An 18,858-nucleotide genomic window follows, 5' to 3' on the forward strand; every position below is an offset into this window, starting at 1 on the left:
AGGAGATGAATTGGTGTCTCCTCGCGAAAAGGGCATCGGTGACCTGCCGGATGCAGCGATGCGCGGTGAACTGGGATATGTTAGCTATGTCCCCAGCAGCGGCTTGGAAGGAGCCGCTTGCATAAAAGTTCAGAGCCACCGTGACCTTCACTTCCACCGAGAGAGATGTCCTGCACATCAGCTGTGGACGCAGATCTCTGTGAAGCAGCTGGCAGATCTTTGCAACCACCTCCCTTCTGAAGCGCAGCCTCTTAACACAATGCGCGGCAGTCATGGTGAGATAGGACACCTGCTGCCGGTATTCCCTGAGTGGGTAAGGCCTACGTTGCCGATGCCTGATGGCCCCTCTGCGTCTAGGCATGGCTGGCCCTCTCACACAGCGTCTGCGAGCCCTTCGCACATAATGCTGGAACTGAGGGTTGGAACCCCATACAGCCCCCATAATAAACTTGCAAACAGTTAAATCACAATGATTCAAATTTCCAAGCTCTGGCCAGAAGCCAAAAATACCTCTCCTATGTTGTCCCAAATCAGTAAGCTCTGTTCCTTGGTCTCTGTCCAGAAATCCAAAGCACTGAAGTCATTGCAGCAAAATGGCTGGGCTTTATAGGTCAGTGTAAGTGCCCTTTAATTAGCGCTCCCCGAGGCCCACAGGGCCTCTGTTGCGTTCCACTTTACAGTTCTTAACAGCGCCACGCCCACATTGGCCGGGCGCCACTGAATTTCTGGTTTGGGGTGCACAAACAGCGTTGCACGACGAAATGACGTCATAAGCTGCGCGCGCAGCTGAGTGGGCGCAAACACTTTACGCCGGCGCTAAATGTCAACTGAAGTTGGGCGTAGGCGCAGATCGTTCTGCGCCCGGGCGCTAAGTGCCTAGCGCTGCAAATCTACCCCTCTTATGGCGTTAGCGGCTGGCGAACGCAACTGAATTTCTAGGCCTAGATCTTTAATAAAAGCCTTACAACCTCTAAAGCCCTGTTGGGTAATCTGTGTGAGCTTGTGATCCTAATCTTACAAGAGAACCAGTGGATGTGGTGTATTTGGATTTTCAGAAGGCCTTTGATAAAGTCCCACATAAGAGGTTAGTATACAAAATTAAAGCACGAGGGATATTAAAGCAGAATGAGATTGGGGGTAATATACTGGCATGGATTGAAAATTGGTTAACAGACAGGATCAGAGAGTAGGAATAAAAGGGTCTTTTTCGGGGTGGCAGGCAGTGACTAGTGGGGTACCACAGGAATCAGTGCTTGGGGCCCAGCTATTCACAATATATATCAATGACTTGGATGAGGGAACCAAATGTAATATTTCCAAGTTTGCTGACAACACAAAACTAAGTGGGATTGTGAGTTGTGAGAAGGATGCAAAGAGGCTTCAAGGCGATTTAGACAAGTTGAGTGAGTGGGCAAATACATGGCAGATGCAGTATAACGTGGATAAATGTGAAGTTATCCACTTCGGTAGGAAAAACAGAAAGGCAGAGTATTATTTAAATGGTGATAGATTGGGAAATGTTGATGTACAAAGGGACCTGGGTGTCCTTGTACACCAGTCACTGAAAGCAAACATGCAGGTGCAGCAAGCAGTTAGGAAGGCAAATGATATGTTGGCCTTCATTGCAAGAGGATTTGAGTACAGGAGAAAGGACGTCTTACTACAGTTATACAGGACCTTGGTAAGACCACACCTGGAGTACTGTCATAGAGTCATACAGCACAGAAAGAGGCCCTTCTGCCCATCGTGTCTGCGCCGGCCATCAAGCCCTGTCTATTCTAATCCCATTTTCCAGCACTTGGTCCGTAGCCTTGTATGCTATGGTGTTTCAAGTGCTCATCTAAATGTTTCTTGAATGTTGTGAGTGTTCCTGCCTCTACCACCATTGCAGGCAGTGAGTTCCAGATTCCAACCACCCTCTGGGTGAAAAAGTTTTTCCTCAAATCCCCTCTAAACCTCCTGCCCCTTACCTTGAAACTATGCCCCCTGGTTATTGATCCCTCTACTACGTGGAAAAGTTCCTTTCTATCTACCCTATCTATGCCCCTCATAATTTTGTACACCTCAAGCAGGTCCCCCCTCAGCCTTCTCTGCTCCAAGGAAAACAACCCCAGCCTGTCCAGTCTCTCTTTATAGCTGAAGCTTCCAGCCCAGGTAACATCCTGGTGAATCTCCTCTACACCCTCTCCAATGCAATCGCATCCTTCCTATAGTGTGGTGACCAGAACTGCACACAGTATTCCAGCTGTGGCCTAACTAACGTTTTGTACAGCTCCATCATAACCTCCCTACTATGCCTCGGCTAATGAAGGCAAGTATCCCATATGCCTTTTTAACCACCATATCTACTTGTCCTGCTGCCTTCAGGGATCTCTGATCCTCTGTCCTTCCTAGGGTCCTACCATTCATTGTGTATTCCCTTGCCTTGTTAGTCCTTCCAAAATGCATCACTTCACACTTTTCAGGGTTAACTTCCATTTGCCACTATTCTGCCCATCTGACCAACCCATCTATACCGTCCTGTAGCCTGAGGCTTCCCTCCTCACTGTTTACCACTCCACCAATTTTCATGTCATCTGCGAACTTACTGATCATACCTCCTACATTCACATCTAAATAATTAATGTACACTACAAACAGCAAGGGAGCCAGCAGCAATCCCTGCGGTACACCACTGGACACAGGCTTCCAGTCACAAAAACAACCTTCGACCATCACCATCTGCCTCCTGCCGCTAAGCCAATTTTGGATCCAATGTGCCAAATTGCCCTGGATCCCATGGGCTCTTACCTTCTTGACCAGTCTCCCATGCGGGACTTTGTCAAAAGCCTTACTGGGGTCCATGTAGACTACATCAACTGCACTACCCTCATCCACACACCTAGTCACCCCCTCGAAAAATTCAATCAAATTATGTGCAGTTTTGTTCTCCTTGCCTAAGAAAGGATATACTTGCCATAGAGGGAATACAGCGAAGGTTCACCAGACTTATTCCTGGGATGGCAGGACTGTCGTATGAGGAGAGATTGGGTTGACTAGGCCTGTATTCACTAGAGTTTAGAAGAATGAGAGGGGATCTCCTTGAAACGTATAAAATTCTGACAGGGCTAGACAGACTGGATGCAGGGAAGATATTTCCCCTGGCTGGGGGGTCTAGAACGAGGGGTCACAGTCTCAGGATATGGGGGGTGGGGGGGTAGGACATTTAGGACAGAGATGAGGAGAAATTTCTTCAGTCAGAAGGTGGTGAACCTGTGGAATTCTCTACCACAGAAGGCTGTGGAGGCCAAGTCACTGAATATAGTTAAGGAGATAGATAGATTTCTAGACACAAAATGCATCAAGGGGTATGGGGAGAGAGCAGGAATATGGTATTGAGATAAAGGATCAGCCATGATCATATTGAATGGTGGAGCAGGCTCAAAGGGCCGAATGCTCCTATTTTTTCTTTCTAGCATTCAAGTCTTGGATGGTCCAGTCAGCGCCTAGTCTGATTCCACTGAGAAAATCAGCTGGTTAATTGAAAGTAGGCAGTCAATGGTGATGCAGCAACCGCACCAGTATGTTTGCATCAAAAGCAGAAGTATTTATTTGTGAAAGCTCACTGTAATGCACTGTGAAACTGTGCTGGAAATGTAATTAATCATCAAGTGCTGCAAACTGGTGTGTCACTGCTAATAAGTTACACCTACTTAACGGTGCTGAGTGCTAATGACATTCTTAAGAAAAACACTCAAATCCTAACTCATGAAAAGTGTATCTATCAAGATACATTTCTCTGTCCTAATAGGCATAAAATATTTTCTACAAATTTTTAAGGATGAATTTTAGAAAGAAGAATCTAAGAAAGTTTTTGGGCCAGAGGATATTTCTACCACCTTTCTCCTATGTTGTCCCCTTATTTCTCATTTCCTGAAGGCAATTAGTCTTGCTGGGGTACAGTTGCACCGATAACAGCAACGTCTGGTACATCATCATTCTTCATTTGTGAGCCCAGACAGTGAATGTGGGCAACTATTCAATTGTGAATGTCATTGTAGCTGACCCTGATCTCGTCCTCACCTGATGGTTGCATAGGTTTACTTCTAGCAGAGGTCATTAGGTACCAATCTGGACCAGAGATTCTGGCTGACTTTCCCCCACCCCCCACCCCCCGCCCACCCGACCTCCTGAGGGTCCTATATCACTTCCCATCCCCTGCCCACCCGACCTCCTGAGGGTGCTATATCACTTCCCTCCCCCTGCCAACCCGACCTCCTGAGGGTGCTATATCACTTCCCATCCTCTGCCTACCCAACCTCCTGAGGGTGCTATATCACTTCCCATCCTCTGCCTACCCGACCTCCTGAGGGTGCTATATCACTTCCCATCCTCTGCCTACCCGACCTCCTGAGGGTGCTATATCACTTCCCATCCTCTGCCTACCCAACCTCCTGAGGGTGCTATATCAATTCCCATCCTCTGCCTACCCAACCTCCTGAGGGTGCTATATCAATTCCCATCCCCTGCCCACCCGACCTCCTGAGGGTGCTATATCACTTCCCATCCTCTGCCTACCCAACTTCCTGAGGGTGTTATATCAATTCCCATCCTCTGCCCACCCGACCTCCTGAGGGTGCTATATCACTTCCCACCCCCTGCCCACCCAACCTCCTGAGGGTGCTATATCACTTCCCACCCCCTGCCCACCCGACCTCCTGAGGGTGCTATATCAATTCCCATCCCCTGCCCACCCGACCTCCTGAGGGTGCTATATCACTTCCCATCCTCTGCCTACCCAACCTCCTGAGGGTGCTATATCAATTCCCATCCTCTGCCTACCCAACCTCCTGAGGGTGCTATATTGCTTCCCATCCCCTGCCAACCTGACCTCCTGAGGGTGCTATATCACTTCCCATCCTCTGCCTACCCAACCTCCTGAGGGTGCTATATCAATTCCCATCCTCTGCCTACCCAACCTCCTGAGGGTGCTATATCACTTCCCATCCTCTGCCTACCCAACCTCCTGAGGGTGCTATATCAATTCCCATCCTCTGCCCACCCGACCTCCTGAGGGTGCTATATCACTTCCCACACCCTGCCCACCCGACCTCCTGGGGGTGCTATATCACTTCCCATCCTCTGCCCACCCGACCTCCTGAGGGTGCTATATCGCTTCCCATCCCCTGCCCACCCGACCTCCTGAGGGTGCTATATCACTTCCCATCCCCTGCCCACCTGACCTCCTGAGGGTGCTATATCACTTCCCATCCCCTGCCCACCCAACCTCCTGGGGGTGCTATATCACTTCCCATCCTCTGCCTACCCGACCTACTGAGGGTGCTATATCACTTCCCACACCCTGCCCACCCGACCTCCTGGGGGTGCAATATCACTTCCCATCCTCTGCCTACCCGACCTCCTGAGGGTGCTATATCACTTCCCACACCCTGCCCACCTGACCTCCTGAGGGTACTATATCGCTTCCCATCCCCTGCCAACCTGACCTCCTGAGGGTGCTATATCACTTCCCACACCCCGCCCACCCGACCTCCTGGGGGTGCTATATCACTTCCCATCCCCTGCCAACCCGACCTCCTGAGGGTGCTATATCACTTCCCATCCCCTGCCCACCCAACCTCCTGAGGGTGCTATATCACTTCCCACACCCTGCCCACCCGACCTCCTGGGGGTGCTATATCACTTCCCATCCCCTGCCCACCCGACCTCCTGAGGGTGCTATATCACTTCCCACACCCTGCCCACCCGACCTCCTGGGGGTGCTATATCACTTCCCATCCCCTGCCCACCCAACCTCCTGAGGGTGCTATGTCACTTCCCACACCCTGCCCACCCGACCTCCTGGGGGTGCTATATCACTTCCCATCCCCTGCCCACCCGACCTCCTGAGGGTGCTATATCACTTCCCATCCTCTGCCCACCCGACCTCCTGAGGGTGCTATATCACTTCCCATCATCTGCCTACCCGACCTCCTGGGGGTGCTATATCACTTCCCATCCCCTGCCCACCCGACCTCCTGAGGGTGCTATATCACTTCCCATCCTCTGCCTACCTGACCTCCTGAGGGTGCTATATCACTTCCCACCCCCTGCCCACCCGACCTCCTGAGGGTGCTATATCGCTTCCCATCCCCTGCCAACCTGACCTCCTGAGGGTGCTATATCACTTCCCACACCCTGCCCACCCGACCTCCTGAGGGTGCTATATCACTTCCCATCCCCTGCCCACCCGACCTCCTGAGGGTGCTATATCACTTCCCACACCCTGCCCACCCGACCTTCTGGGGGTGCTATATCACTTCCCATCCCCTGCCCACCCAACCTCCTGAGGGTGCTATATCACTTCCCACACCCTGCCCACCCGACCTCCTGGGGGTGCTATATCACTTCCCATCCTCTGCCTACCCGACCTCCTGAGGGTGCTATATCACTTCCCATCCTCTGCCCACCCGACCTCCTGAGGGTGCTATATCGCTTCCCATCCCCTGCCCACCCGACCTCCTGAGGGTGCTATATCACTTCCCACCCCCTGCCCACCCGACCTCCTGAGGGTGCTATATCACTTCCCATCCTCTGCCCACCCGACCTCCTGAGGGTGCTATATCGCTTCCCATCCCCTGCCCACCCGACCTCCTGAGGGTGCTATATCACTTCCCATCCTCTGCCCACCCGACCTCCTGAGGGTGCTATATCGCTTCCCACCCCCTGCCCACCCGACCTCCTGAGGGTGCTATATCGCTTCCCATCCCCTGCCCACCCGACCTCCTGAGGGTGCTATATCACTTCCCATCCCCTGCCAACCTGACCTCCTGAGGGTGCTATATCACTTCCCATCCCCTGCCAACCTGACCTCCTGAGGGTGCTATATCACTTCCCATCCTCTGCCTACCCGACCTCCTGAGGGTGCTATATCACTTCCCATCCTCTGCCCACCCGGCCTCCTGAGGGTGCTATATCACTTCCCATCCCCTGCCCACCCGACCTCCTGAGGGTGCTATATCACTTCCCATCCTCTGCCTACCCGACCTCCTGAGGGTGCTATATCACTTCCCATCCTCTGCCTACCCGACCTCCTGAGGGTGCTATATCACTTCCCATCCTCTGCCCACCCGACCTCCTGAGGGTGCTATATCAATTCCCACCCCCTGCCCACCCGATCTCCTGAGGGTGCTATATCACTTCCCATCCTCTGCCCTCCCGATCGCCTGAGGGTGCTATATCACTTCCCATCCCCTACCCACCCGACCTCCTGAGGGTGCTATATCACTTCCCATCCTCTGCCCACCCGACCTCCTGAGGGTGCTATATCACTTCCCATCCTCTGCCCACCCGACCTCCTGAGGGTGCTATATCACTTCCATCAGCACCACCCTAGTTAAGATCAGTTAATTTTGCACAGACCAAGGATCAGATCAAGAATCAAATTGGAGACCTTTCTGGTCTGTAAGATTCAATACCGCACCACACGTTTGGCCATTGCAGGAGCTTTTGATACATTAAATTTTATCACCAGGAAGCAAATCGACTGTAATCCACATTCTGGTGGTGAAATGCCAGGTCCAGACCATTAGACAACCCTGGAAACTGTGTCAAAGCACTTCTTAATTTATCATATTCTTGGAATACACTAAATAATTTTAATTTATTTATAGTGTTAATGTTATGCAAATGGATACAACACTAGTTTAAAATGAATTCTGGCAATCATATAAACAAAATTGCTTTAAACAGTAGTTATAGGCATACACAATATTAGTCCTGCTCTGGGTGGCCACAGGACTGAAACTTTGGGGAATGAGAAGACAATCTGGTGCACCATTTGTTCCACTTGTGTGAGGGGGGTTTGGTGAATTAACTGAGGTGAAGGAAAGCAAACATACTATTTGGCTTTTATCAGTGGAACTCCTCAGTAATGTGATTAGTTGCAAAGAATTTATGAAAACTGTATGATTTATTTTTTTTTCCAAGTAAATTTACACTGAGAATGGGGATCTTTGGAGACTTTACAATCCTGACTGTTCAGAAAACTCTGGCTTTTTTGTGGTTTAAAAAAAGCATTCTGCATGATTCTCTTTGCTTTAATGCTGCTCCAAAATAAGTCTCAAAATTATGTATTCCAGGGAAAAGCTACAATTATTTAGAACTCTCATTTTTATTTAATAACAATTTCACAAACACGATCCAAATCATAAATTATTTCATGGCTATAAAAGTACCTGCAAATATGTTCTGACATCAGAAAATAGCCAACAGTTGGCAACACCAGAGAAAAAGAAATCGAACAGATTTAAATAAAGCACATCCACAATTCTGAGCACTGATAAACAGCAAGAACATTGCCAGTCACATTATATACAAGTTGATTCTTTTACTTCAATTAAGTGAGAAATATTTGAATATATGAAAATGTTACAATATATTAATAGCAAAGATAACATACTTAACATTTTTCTAAGCTTTTTAATTCACAGTCACTTCTGAATACACCTTGGGTTAAAAACAGAAAGTTGTAACAGAGAGTGAGACAAAGATTCTATTTTACATAGTGGACAGAAAATTGTGATTTTCCTCCTGGCAGGTGAGTGAGGTTCCTGGCCATGAGTGCACATTTGTAAAATTGGTCCGAGTAAGATTTCTGTCCATTTTGTTTAACCCTTTCTGTTGCATGTTATTTTACAAAATAAGAGATTTTGTTTTGTTGATCCAGACTGGATTGCCTTTTCCAAAGCCCGCTTTGTTATCTGAATCTCAGTTCTAGTACACAGACATTGACATTTCCTCCATGGTTGAGCCATTTGTTCATTAAATGCATTGCTACATCCAAATTGTGGCCAATGATCAAAGACTTTTGGTCTTAAACCTTATGCAAGAATGCAAGAATTTTTTTACAAGAGAAAGCATTTGGCTCTTGGTTTGCAAATAGAGCTATTTTTCTAAAATGGCATTCCACTCACTGCTTTTGGAACTTAATACATTCAATTTGTGTTTTTTTTATATACTGGAAATGCGCAATATGTTTAATGTATCTCCACTGATATATTAGTAACAACACATTTCATGACATGTATGCTTTTGTGTATGATTGACCACAGACGGTTTCTTCTTTTAATCTGACTCAAGGTTCTCATTTAAGATTTGTATTTGTATTAAATTACAAAATGTCAGTTGTTTGTTGCTAATATGCAATGAAAGCATTTTTTGAAAAAAACATTGGAATCATATAAGCAAAGACTCCAAATATATCCATTGCAGCACAGTCTCTGTGATATGCCTGCCACGTTAATTTGACATGCTCCATTTGCCAATGAAATGGGATTGTAAGTACAGCACTGTTTCAGAATCAATGCCAATTATCCAGTTTAGATGCTAATATGACAAGCATCTGCTTTTTCGTGCTGAAGATAAGAATATTAAAATGAAACTCACTTTCCCATGCATACTGATCTCTTATTGATGAGCACAGGCAAACCAAGTCACTGCATTTGTTATAATGCTAAATAGACCTCATTTTCTTGGTCAGCAGAATAAGAATTAAACTGCAGAAGTAATTTGAGTCAGACCTAAATCCTGAACGTCATCTCTCGCTTGTGGCGAGAAAGATGACATTTCCACTGTTAGTCATACCTGCCGGTTTGCATTCCCTATGCTATTGCGAAACAATGTAGCATTCTGTGTGGTATTCCTTACTCTGTTGCTGGTCTGCAACTCCAGCCTCAACCCCGAGGAACAGCAAAAATCTTTGAAGCACCTTTTAAAATTTTCATCTAGAAAAGCATAGAGGATGGGGTTAAGGCTGCTGTTGGTATATCCAAGAGCTACCGAGAAATAATAGCAGGCTGATAATGCTGTGGTTTCTGGGACATTTACTAAAGCTTTGACTAATACAAAAATGTGAATGGGAGTCCAACAGATGATAAAAACTGCTACAACAATGAGGACCATCCGTGTGATTCGGCGTAAGTTTCTGTCTTTCTCTCTGGAGCCAGACAGTAGTCTCACACTCTTCAAACGCAAGATCATCAAGCTGTAACATACAGAGATGATGAGAACTGGTATGACAAAGGCAAAGACAAAAACACAGATTTTCAGCACAGTGTCCCAGTACCAGTAGGGATGTGGGAACTGCAATGCACATTCAACGATACCTGTTGAATAAGAAAAACAAAAATCAGCGGTTATGATGAAATCTACAATCAAACCTATTACAGCTGAACCTTGTTAACTGAGATTGGTATCGTTTTATTTTTTTTTCAGATTATCTTCAGTCAAATATAAATAGTTATACTGGGAATTCAGTGGAATCAAGCTGTACCAAACATATTATCCATGTAATTGAATGCCCAATTAACCTTGTTCTAATTAACAAGCTGGAATATTAATAGGAAAATAGTACAGATCCTACAAGAAGACAGTATAACCATTTTAGCAGTCTCTTTATGTATTGTGCTGAATTATAGTAAAACCTTCAATTAAAAAAAACCACTGAACTGATGTGTGTTTAATGGTATGTAGCAGAGACCTGGTTCCATAAGATAGGCTTGGTAATTGACTATGCAAAAAAATATATAGTAATTCTGCTTGGCCTTCAGCTTTTTGTGTCAAATTCAATTGCCGCAACTTGTAACCAGGTGAAGGTGATTTGGAGACCAATTGGCATGCAGAAAGTCAGCTGAAGATCAGCTTCAGTGTATTTCTGGTGAGCAGGTGTAAAGCGGACATATTTAGAAAATTACCTCCAGAAATATTATATAATTCTCTATGAAGTACTAAATGGTGACAAAGTGAAAACTGGTTCTGGTGTCTTTCTCCTACTTAGATTTTTTCAAATAGACTGATTGACAGTTGTTGATAAGTTGCAACTGATATATATTGAAATTGTGCTACCTACCTATGGTTTACCAATGAGTTAATTTCAAAATATTGTGTTTCAGTTCCTGTTGCCAAGGGAACACTAGAATACTCTTATCCATAAAGGCCAGTGCCTGTAAAATCACAGGTGTCCAATTCTAGCTGTTTATGATCTCTCTGTTATTCTCACTAAAAGGGTGACTCATAAGTTTTATATTTTGACAAGGAGTAAAAATAGTCCTTGATTTTCTGTTTACCTCTCCAAGTAATTAATTTAGTTCTCATTTTTATGTTTACCTCTACCAGCAAGTGATTTAGGAGTATGTCTTCCTCTGTTCACTAATCAAGAGAAAGTATAGATGTGAGTATAAAGCACTGTTTTCCACTTTGTATCCATCATCTATATTTTCATTAAAATTGGTAGATGAAAACATATGCTTTAGTAATTTATTTTGGAGCATTAATTAGATGGTGGGGAGCGTGTGCCCAAATTCCCAATAGCAACACTGTTGGACGAGGCTCTGTAAAGGGAATGCAATTTTGTAAAATTACTCCTTAAGTGTTCATACAGCAATATCACACAGCACAATTTCTAAGCTCATGCTACTTATCGAATCTAACTATTACAGTGCTACAGATTAACATGAGCATTAAGGGTCTATGACATTTAACCAATCTAGACAAAGATAGATAAAACACTTGCTTAAATCAATTATAGCTGTATATTTTACATTCCCTCCTATGAGTTGAGGCATTGAGCATTACAGCTTAGACTGGAAATTATTGATTCTGCATGCTGCAATTTCCTCAGAAAATCAGTTTTAAAGGGCAAAGAGCAATGCTGAACACGATAGGAAAGAAGGATGCTATAAAACCGCCTCGCTACCTCTCATTCCTCCTTTAAGACACTCTTTAAAACCTACCTCTTTGACCAAGCTTTTGGTCACCTGCCCTAATTTCTCCTTATGTGGCTCGGTGTTAAATTTTTTGTCTTAATACTCCTGTTAAGCACCTTGGGACATTTTACTACATTAAAGGCACTATATAAATACAAGTTGTTGTTGTTTAATGACCATCAATGCTGCAAGGTGTTATGGGGATGAAGGCACAAAAACTGCAGCAAAATGATGTCTGCTCATCTGCTCTGAAGTGAGCAAGTGCTATACTTGTAACAGGTTGTCATGCAATTAGGCTAGTTCTGGTTTTATTTTTGACTGCAATTATGTGCTTGAGTAATAGATTGAGTTAACATCTCTGAATATCTGATGTCAAGGGGAAATTTTTGAAATCAGATATTCAGAGATGTTAACTCAATCTATTACTGAGCAAGCATTCCAAGAGAAGTTCCTATTTCCCATCTACATGCTGCCCCTCAGCGACATCATCAGAAAACATAATTTCAGATTCCACATGTACGTTAATGACACCCAGCTCTACCTCACCACCACCTCTCTCGATCCCTCCACTGCCGCAGATTTGTCTCACTGATTGTCCAGCATCCAGTATTGGAAGTTTCCTCCAATTACATATTGAAAAGGACTGAAGCCATTGTCTTCCACCCCCGCAACAAACTCAGTTCCCTAGCCACCAATTCCATCCCCCTCCCTGGCCAATGTCTGAGGCTGAACCTCAGCGTCCTATTTAACCTGAGCTGAGCATCTGCCCATATATCCTCTCCATCACCAAGACCACCAGCTTCCACCTCCGTAATATTGCCTGTCCCCGCTCCTGCCTCAGCCCATCTGAGGCTGAAACCCTCATCCATGCTTTGGTTACCTCCAGACTCGATTATTCCAATGCTCTTCTGGCCGGCCTCCCATCTTCCACCCTCCATAAACTTCAGTTCATCCAAAACTCCGCTGCCCGTACCCTAATTCACAGCAAGTCCCATTCACTCATCACCCTTGTGGTCACTGACCTACATTGGCTCCTGCTCCAGTAATGCCTCGAATTTAAAATTCTCATCCTTGTATTCAAATTCCTCCATGGCCTTGCCTCGCCCTATCTCTGTAACCTCCTCCAGCTCTACAACCCTCCTGGAACTGGAGAAACTGGGGTTGTTCTTCTTAGAGCAGAGAAGGTTAAAAGGAGATTTGATAGAGGCGGTCAAAATCATGAATGGTTTTGATAGAGTAAATTAGGAGAAACTGTTTCCAGTGGCAGGCGGGTCAGAAACCAGAGGACACAGATTTAAGGTGATTGACAAAAGAACCAGAGGTGACATGGCAAAAGAACCAGAGGTGACAAGGCAAAAGAACCAGAGGTGACAAGGCAAAAGAACCAGAGGTGACATGAGGAAACATTTATTTACACAGCGAGTCATTGTGACCTGGAATGTACTGCCTAAAATAGTGGTGGAACCAGATTCAATAGAAACATTCAAAAGTTAATTGAATAAATGCTTGTAGGGAAACAATTTGCAGGGCTACGGGGAAAGAGCAGAGGAGTGGGATTAATTGGACAGCTCTAACAAAGAGCCAGCACAGTCACGATGGGCCAAATGGCCTTCTTCCGTGCTGTATCATTCTATGAGCTCTGCACTCCTCCAATTGTGGCACATTGTGCATCCCCCATTTTAATTCCACCACCATTGACAGTTGTGCCTTCAGCTGTCTAGGTTTTAAGCTCTGGATTTTCCTCCTTAAACCTTTCTGCTTCTCTGTCACTCTCTCCTCCTTTAAGACGCTCCTTAACACCTACCTCTTCGATAAAGCTTTTGGCCACGTTTCCTAATATCACCTTAAATGGTTCGGTGTCAAATGTTGTTTGATAACGCTCCTGTGAAGCACCTTGGGATGGTTTACTACGTTAAACATAGAAAGATAGCAGATAGGAGCAGGAGTAGGCCATTCGGCCCCTCGAGCCTGCTCCGCCATTCAATGAGATCATGGCTGACCATCAAAATTCAGTACCCTGTCCCTGCCTTCTGCCCCTATCCCTTGATCCCTTTAGCCTTAAGAAATATACCTAACTCCTTATTGAATATATTTAATGAATTGGCCTCAACTGTCTTCTGTGGTAGAGAATTCCACAGGTTCACCACTTTTTGGGTGAAGAAATTCCTCCTCATCTCTGTCCTAAATGGCTTACCCCTTATCTTTAGACTGTGACCCCTGGTTCTGGACTCCCCGGCCATCGGGAACATCCTTCCTGCATCAAGTCTGTCTAGTCCTGTTAGAATTTTATAAGTTTCAATGAGATCCCCTCTCATTCTTCTAAACTTCAGCGAGTATAAGCCCAATCGACCCAATCTCTCCTCATATGTCATTCCTGCCATCCCAGGTATCAATCTGGTGAATCTTCGCTGCACTCCCTCCATGGCAAGAACATCCTTCCTCAAATAAGGCGACCAAAACTGCATACAATACTCAAGATGTGGTCTCACCAAGGCCCTGTACAACTGCAGCAAGACATCCTTGTTCCTGTACTCGAACCCTCTCGCTGCGAAGGCCAACATGCCATTTGCCTTCTTAACCGCCTGCTGCACCTGCATGCTTACCTTCAGCGACTGGTGCAGAAGGATACCCAGGTCTCGTTGCACTTCCCCTTCTCCCAATCTATTGCCGTTCAGATAATAATCTGCCTTCCTGTTTTTGCCACCAAAGTGGATAACCTCACATTTATCCACATTATACTGCATCTACCATGCATCTGCCCAATCACCCAACCTGTCCAAATCATACTGGAGTTTCTCGGCATCCTCCTCACAGCCCACACGCCCATCGAGCTTTGTGTCGTCTGCAAACTTGGCGATATTACATCTAGTTCCCTCGTCTAGATCATTAATATATATTGTCAATATCTGGGGTCCTAGGACCGATCCCTGCGGTACCCCACTAGTCACTGCCCGCCACTCGGAAAAAGACCCATTTATTCCAACTCTTTGCTTCCTGTCTGCCAACCAGTTCTCTATCCAAATCAGTACCTTGCCCCCAATCCCATGTGCCTTAACTTTACACGCTAATCTCTTATGCGGGACCTTATCGAAAGCCTTCTGAAAGTCCAAATACACCATATCCACTGGTTCTCCCGTATCTATTTTACCAGTTACATCCTCAAAAAATTCCAGTAGATTAGTCAAGCACGATTTACCTTTTGTAAATCCATGTTGACTTTGTCCGATCCTGTCACTGTTTTCTAAGTGCTCTGCTATTACATCTTTTATAATGGACTCTAGCATTTTCCCAACTACCGATGTCAGGCTTACCGGTCTATAATTCCCTGTTTTCTCTCTACCACCTTTTTTGAATAGTGGGGTAGCATTATCCTCCAATCCATGGGAACTGTTCCAGAGTCTATAGAATTTTGGAAGATGACCAGCAATGCATCTACTATTTCTAGGGCCACTTCCTTAAGTACCCTAGGATGTAGATTATCAGGCCCTGGGGATTTATCGGCCTTCAATCCCGTCAATTTCTCGAACACCATTTCCCTACAAATACTGATTTCTTTCAGTTCCTCCCTCTCATTAGACCCTATGTTCCCCAACATCTCTGGGAGGTTATTTGTGTCCTCCTTTGTGACGACAGAACCAATGTATGTATTTAATTGGAATGCCATTTCTTTGTTCCCCATTATAAATTCCCCTGATTCTGACTGCAAGGGACCTATGCTTGACTTCACCAATCTTTTTCTTTTCACATATCTATAGAAGCTTTTACAGTCAGTTTTTATGTTTCCTGCAAGCTTACTCTCATACTCTATTCCCCCCCTCTTAATTAATCCCTTTGTCCTCCTTTGTTGAATCCTAATCTGCTCCCAATCCTCAGGTTTCCTGCTTTTTCTGGCCAATTTATGGGCTAGAAATTCAGTTGGTTGTGCCAGCCGTTAGCGCCTTAGGAGGAGTAGATGTCGAGCGCTAGGCGCTTAGCGCCCGGGCGCAGCGCGATCTGCGCCTCGCCCCAACTTCAGTAGACATTTTGCGCCGGCGCAAAGTCTTTGCGCGCGCTCAGCTGCGCGCGCAGATCATGACGTCATTTCCTCGTGCAACGCCCTTTGTGCGCCCCCAACCGGAACTTCAGTTGCGCCGGCCCATTGCGCGCCTGGCGTCCCTAGCGACTGTTGAGTGGAACGGTGCTCAGCCGATGCGGGCCGCGGGGAGCGCAAATTAAAGGGCACTTCACCTGCACTATAAAAGGCTGCCATTTTGCAGCACTCATTCTTGTGAAACAGATCTTTGGAGAGAGACCAAGGTAGAGAGTTTACTGCTTTGGCCCAACACTAGGACAGGTACTTCTGGCTTCAGGCCACAGCTTTGCAATTGTCTTTGCCTTCATTCATATCTCATTGTTTGCCAGCATATTATGGGGGCTGCAATGGGTGTCAACGCTGGCTTTCACAATTACATCCAAAGGGCTCACAGACGCCGTGAGAGAGTGCGAGCCCTGGCTAGACGGAGAGGGGGCAACAGGCGTCGCCAAGGGAGGCCTTACCCACCCAGGGTCTACCGCCAGCAGTTCTCCTATCTCAACATGTCTGACGACCAGTGTGTTAGGAGGCTGCGATTCCGAAGGGAGGTGGTCACAGAGATCTGCCAGCTGCTTCGGAGAGATCTGCAGCCACAGCTGAGGTGCAGGACGTCTCTGTCGGTGGCAGTGAAGGTGACGGTGGCTCTCAACTTCTATGCCACCGGCTCCTTCCAATCCACTGCTGGGGACATTGCTAACATCTCCCAGTTCGCCGTGCATTGCTGCATCCGCCAGGTGACCAATGCCCTTTTCAGAAGGAGACGTCAGTTCATCTCCTTCCCCATGACCCTGGACAAGCAGCAACAGCGTGCAATGGGATTTGGAAGAATAGCAGGCTTCCCCATGGTGCAGGGCGCCATTGACTGCACGCATGTGGCTTTGCGGGCACCTCTGGAGAATGCCGAGGAATACCGCAACCGGAAGGGGTACCATTCGCTGAACGTGCAGCTGGTGTGTGACCACAGGCAGCTCATCCTAGCTGTCAATGCCCGCTTTCCAGGCAGCAGCCACGATGCCTTCATCCTGCGACAGACTACTGTGGCTGGCATGTTCCAGGCACAGCCTCACCCACGAGGATGGCTTATCGGGGACAAAGGCTATCCTTTGTGTACCTGGCTGATGACCCCACTCCGCGCGCCCAGGACCCCTGCTGAAGAGGCATACAACGAGAGCCATCAAGCGACCAGGAACATCATCGAACAAACAATCGGCGTCCTGAAGCAACGGTTCCGCTGCCTGGATCGTTCCGGCGGAGCCCTGCAGTATGCTCCGGAGCGAGTCTCCCATTTCGTGGTCGTTTGCTGCATGCTGCACAACCTGGCTATCTGCAGGACTCAGGCATTGCCACCACAAATTGGAGCACCACCTCAGGAGGAGGAGCAGGAGGAGCAGGACCAGCACAGGAGGGAGGCACAAAGGTCCAAGGGCCGCCCGTCGGCGGCTTATTGAATGTAGGTTCTAGGCCCCCTCTCAGGGAATGGCTTGTGCCAATGAAAGAACATGAATGCAGCCGCTCCGCAAGCCCTCAGCCGGTCAAGGCAACAAAAACTTCAAAGTTCAAACATGGACAATCTGATTAAAGAAAATTGTTTATTCCACAAACTCTGTGCCCACATGAAAAACAAAAACAGAAAAAAAAAACCAAAAACAGTCAGACACATAACTCGCTCCCACAACCTGGAGAGGATTAACAAAACAGTGAAACAAAAATGACCGTCATCCTCGGCCTTCATAAAAACAAACACAACATCCTCGGCCTTCATAAAAACAAACGCAACATCCTCGGCCTTCGTAAAAACAACACATTTGCCCACACCTTCTACTTTTTGTCCCGCGAGGGCGATGCCTTGCGCATACTTGTGCGGCCCCTGCCCGCCCTGCTGCTCCTCCTCAATTGGAGCCCAGTGGCTGCAGCAAGGCTGGGGGAAGGCTCCTGAGGGGCACATGGCGAGACGGCAGATGCCCTTGGGGGTCGGCCTGCACGAGCTCTGGCCCTCGAGGGGCCGGCTGGTGACTGCTGCAGCTGTGGCTGGGCGGCATCAGTGTATCCAGCAGCTGGTGGCAGCTGCACTGGTGGAGTGGCAGTGTCGGCTGCAGGAATGGGGGCAAGCTGGCTGATGGCAGGTGCTCGCTGGTCGCCTGAGACAGTGGCAGTCGCCCGGGCCAGCACTGCAGCATGCGCAGCAAACTGCTGAAGGACAGCCCGCTGGGCTGCTGCAGCGCGGCGGGTGCCCTGGCGATGCCTGGCTGATGCAGCCAGTGTGGCACCAGTTAGTGCCCGTGTTGCCCTGGTCTGTGACCGCATAAGACCAGCCAGTGACTGGACGGCACGAGTGAGCACTTGGGTACTCGCCGACTGTGCTGCCCCGAATTCCTCCACACTCCCAGCCAGTGACTGGACGGCACGAGAGAGCACTTGGGTACTCGCCGACTGTGCTGCCCCGAATTCCTGCAGACTCCTGGCCTGTGCTGCCCCGAATTCCTCCACACTCCGAGCCAGTGACTGTATGGAGTCAGGCATCCGTGCCACTACCCCCATGAGCTCCATGTGCCTGCACTCCGAGTCGACGGCCATTTCCTCTAGGAGGCGCACCTCCTCTGCGCTGACCATCGCAGGACTGGAGGCCGCACTCACCCTCTGGGGAGAAGGCCGCCGAGCTTCCCCACCCCTCCCGCGTTGCTGCAGGCCGCTGGGGCCAGGAACTTCACTCTCCTGCGACCCTTCCCCCAGGCTCCCCTCCAGGGAAGACATGTCCCCTACATCGCCATGGGCTGCTGCGGCAGAGGGTGCCACTGATGGGCCGGCTACCTCTTCCTCCTCCTCCTCCTCCTCCTCTTCCGAGGGGCTGTCACTGGCAGCTTCTGGGCCCGCCTCCTCACCTGGCGATTCACCATCTGAAAGCAGGAAGGCACAAGAGTAGCTTTAGAGTGAGGACAGGGCGTCAGCGAGGGAGGCATGAGTGGTGCCATTCACCGCATTGGTCGGACAGTGGCAAAGGATGTTGATCTGATGCGCAAGTGGAACGAGAGAGGTCCAAAAGGT

The 18,858-nt window shown here is 47.8% G+C and overlaps 1 protein-coding gene across 1 annotated transcript in view; it reads right to left on the reverse strand.

Moving 5' to 3' along the window:
* Positions 1–8,139: 8,139 nt before the first annotated feature.
* The window catches only part of LOC147114879 (delta-type opioid receptor-like), an 84,053-nt gene continuing 73,334 nt past the window's right edge, over positions 8,140–18,858 (reverse strand). Inside the window, exon 5 of the mRNA XM_085992926.1 lies at positions 8,140–10,145. Coding sequence (XP_085849052.1) covers positions 9,619–10,145 — 527 coding nt within the window. The 3' untranslated portion in view covers positions 8,140–9,618. The remainder of the gene's footprint in view (positions 10,146–18,858) is intronic.

This window comes from Somniosus microcephalus, chromosome 7, assembly GCF_052327205.1.
Source record: "Somniosus microcephalus isolate GS21.2 chromosome 7, FLI_Smic_1.0, whole genome shotgun sequence".
NCBI classification, from domain to species: Eukaryota; Metazoa; Chordata; class Chondrichthyes; order Squaliformes; family Somniosidae; genus Somniosus; species Somniosus microcephalus.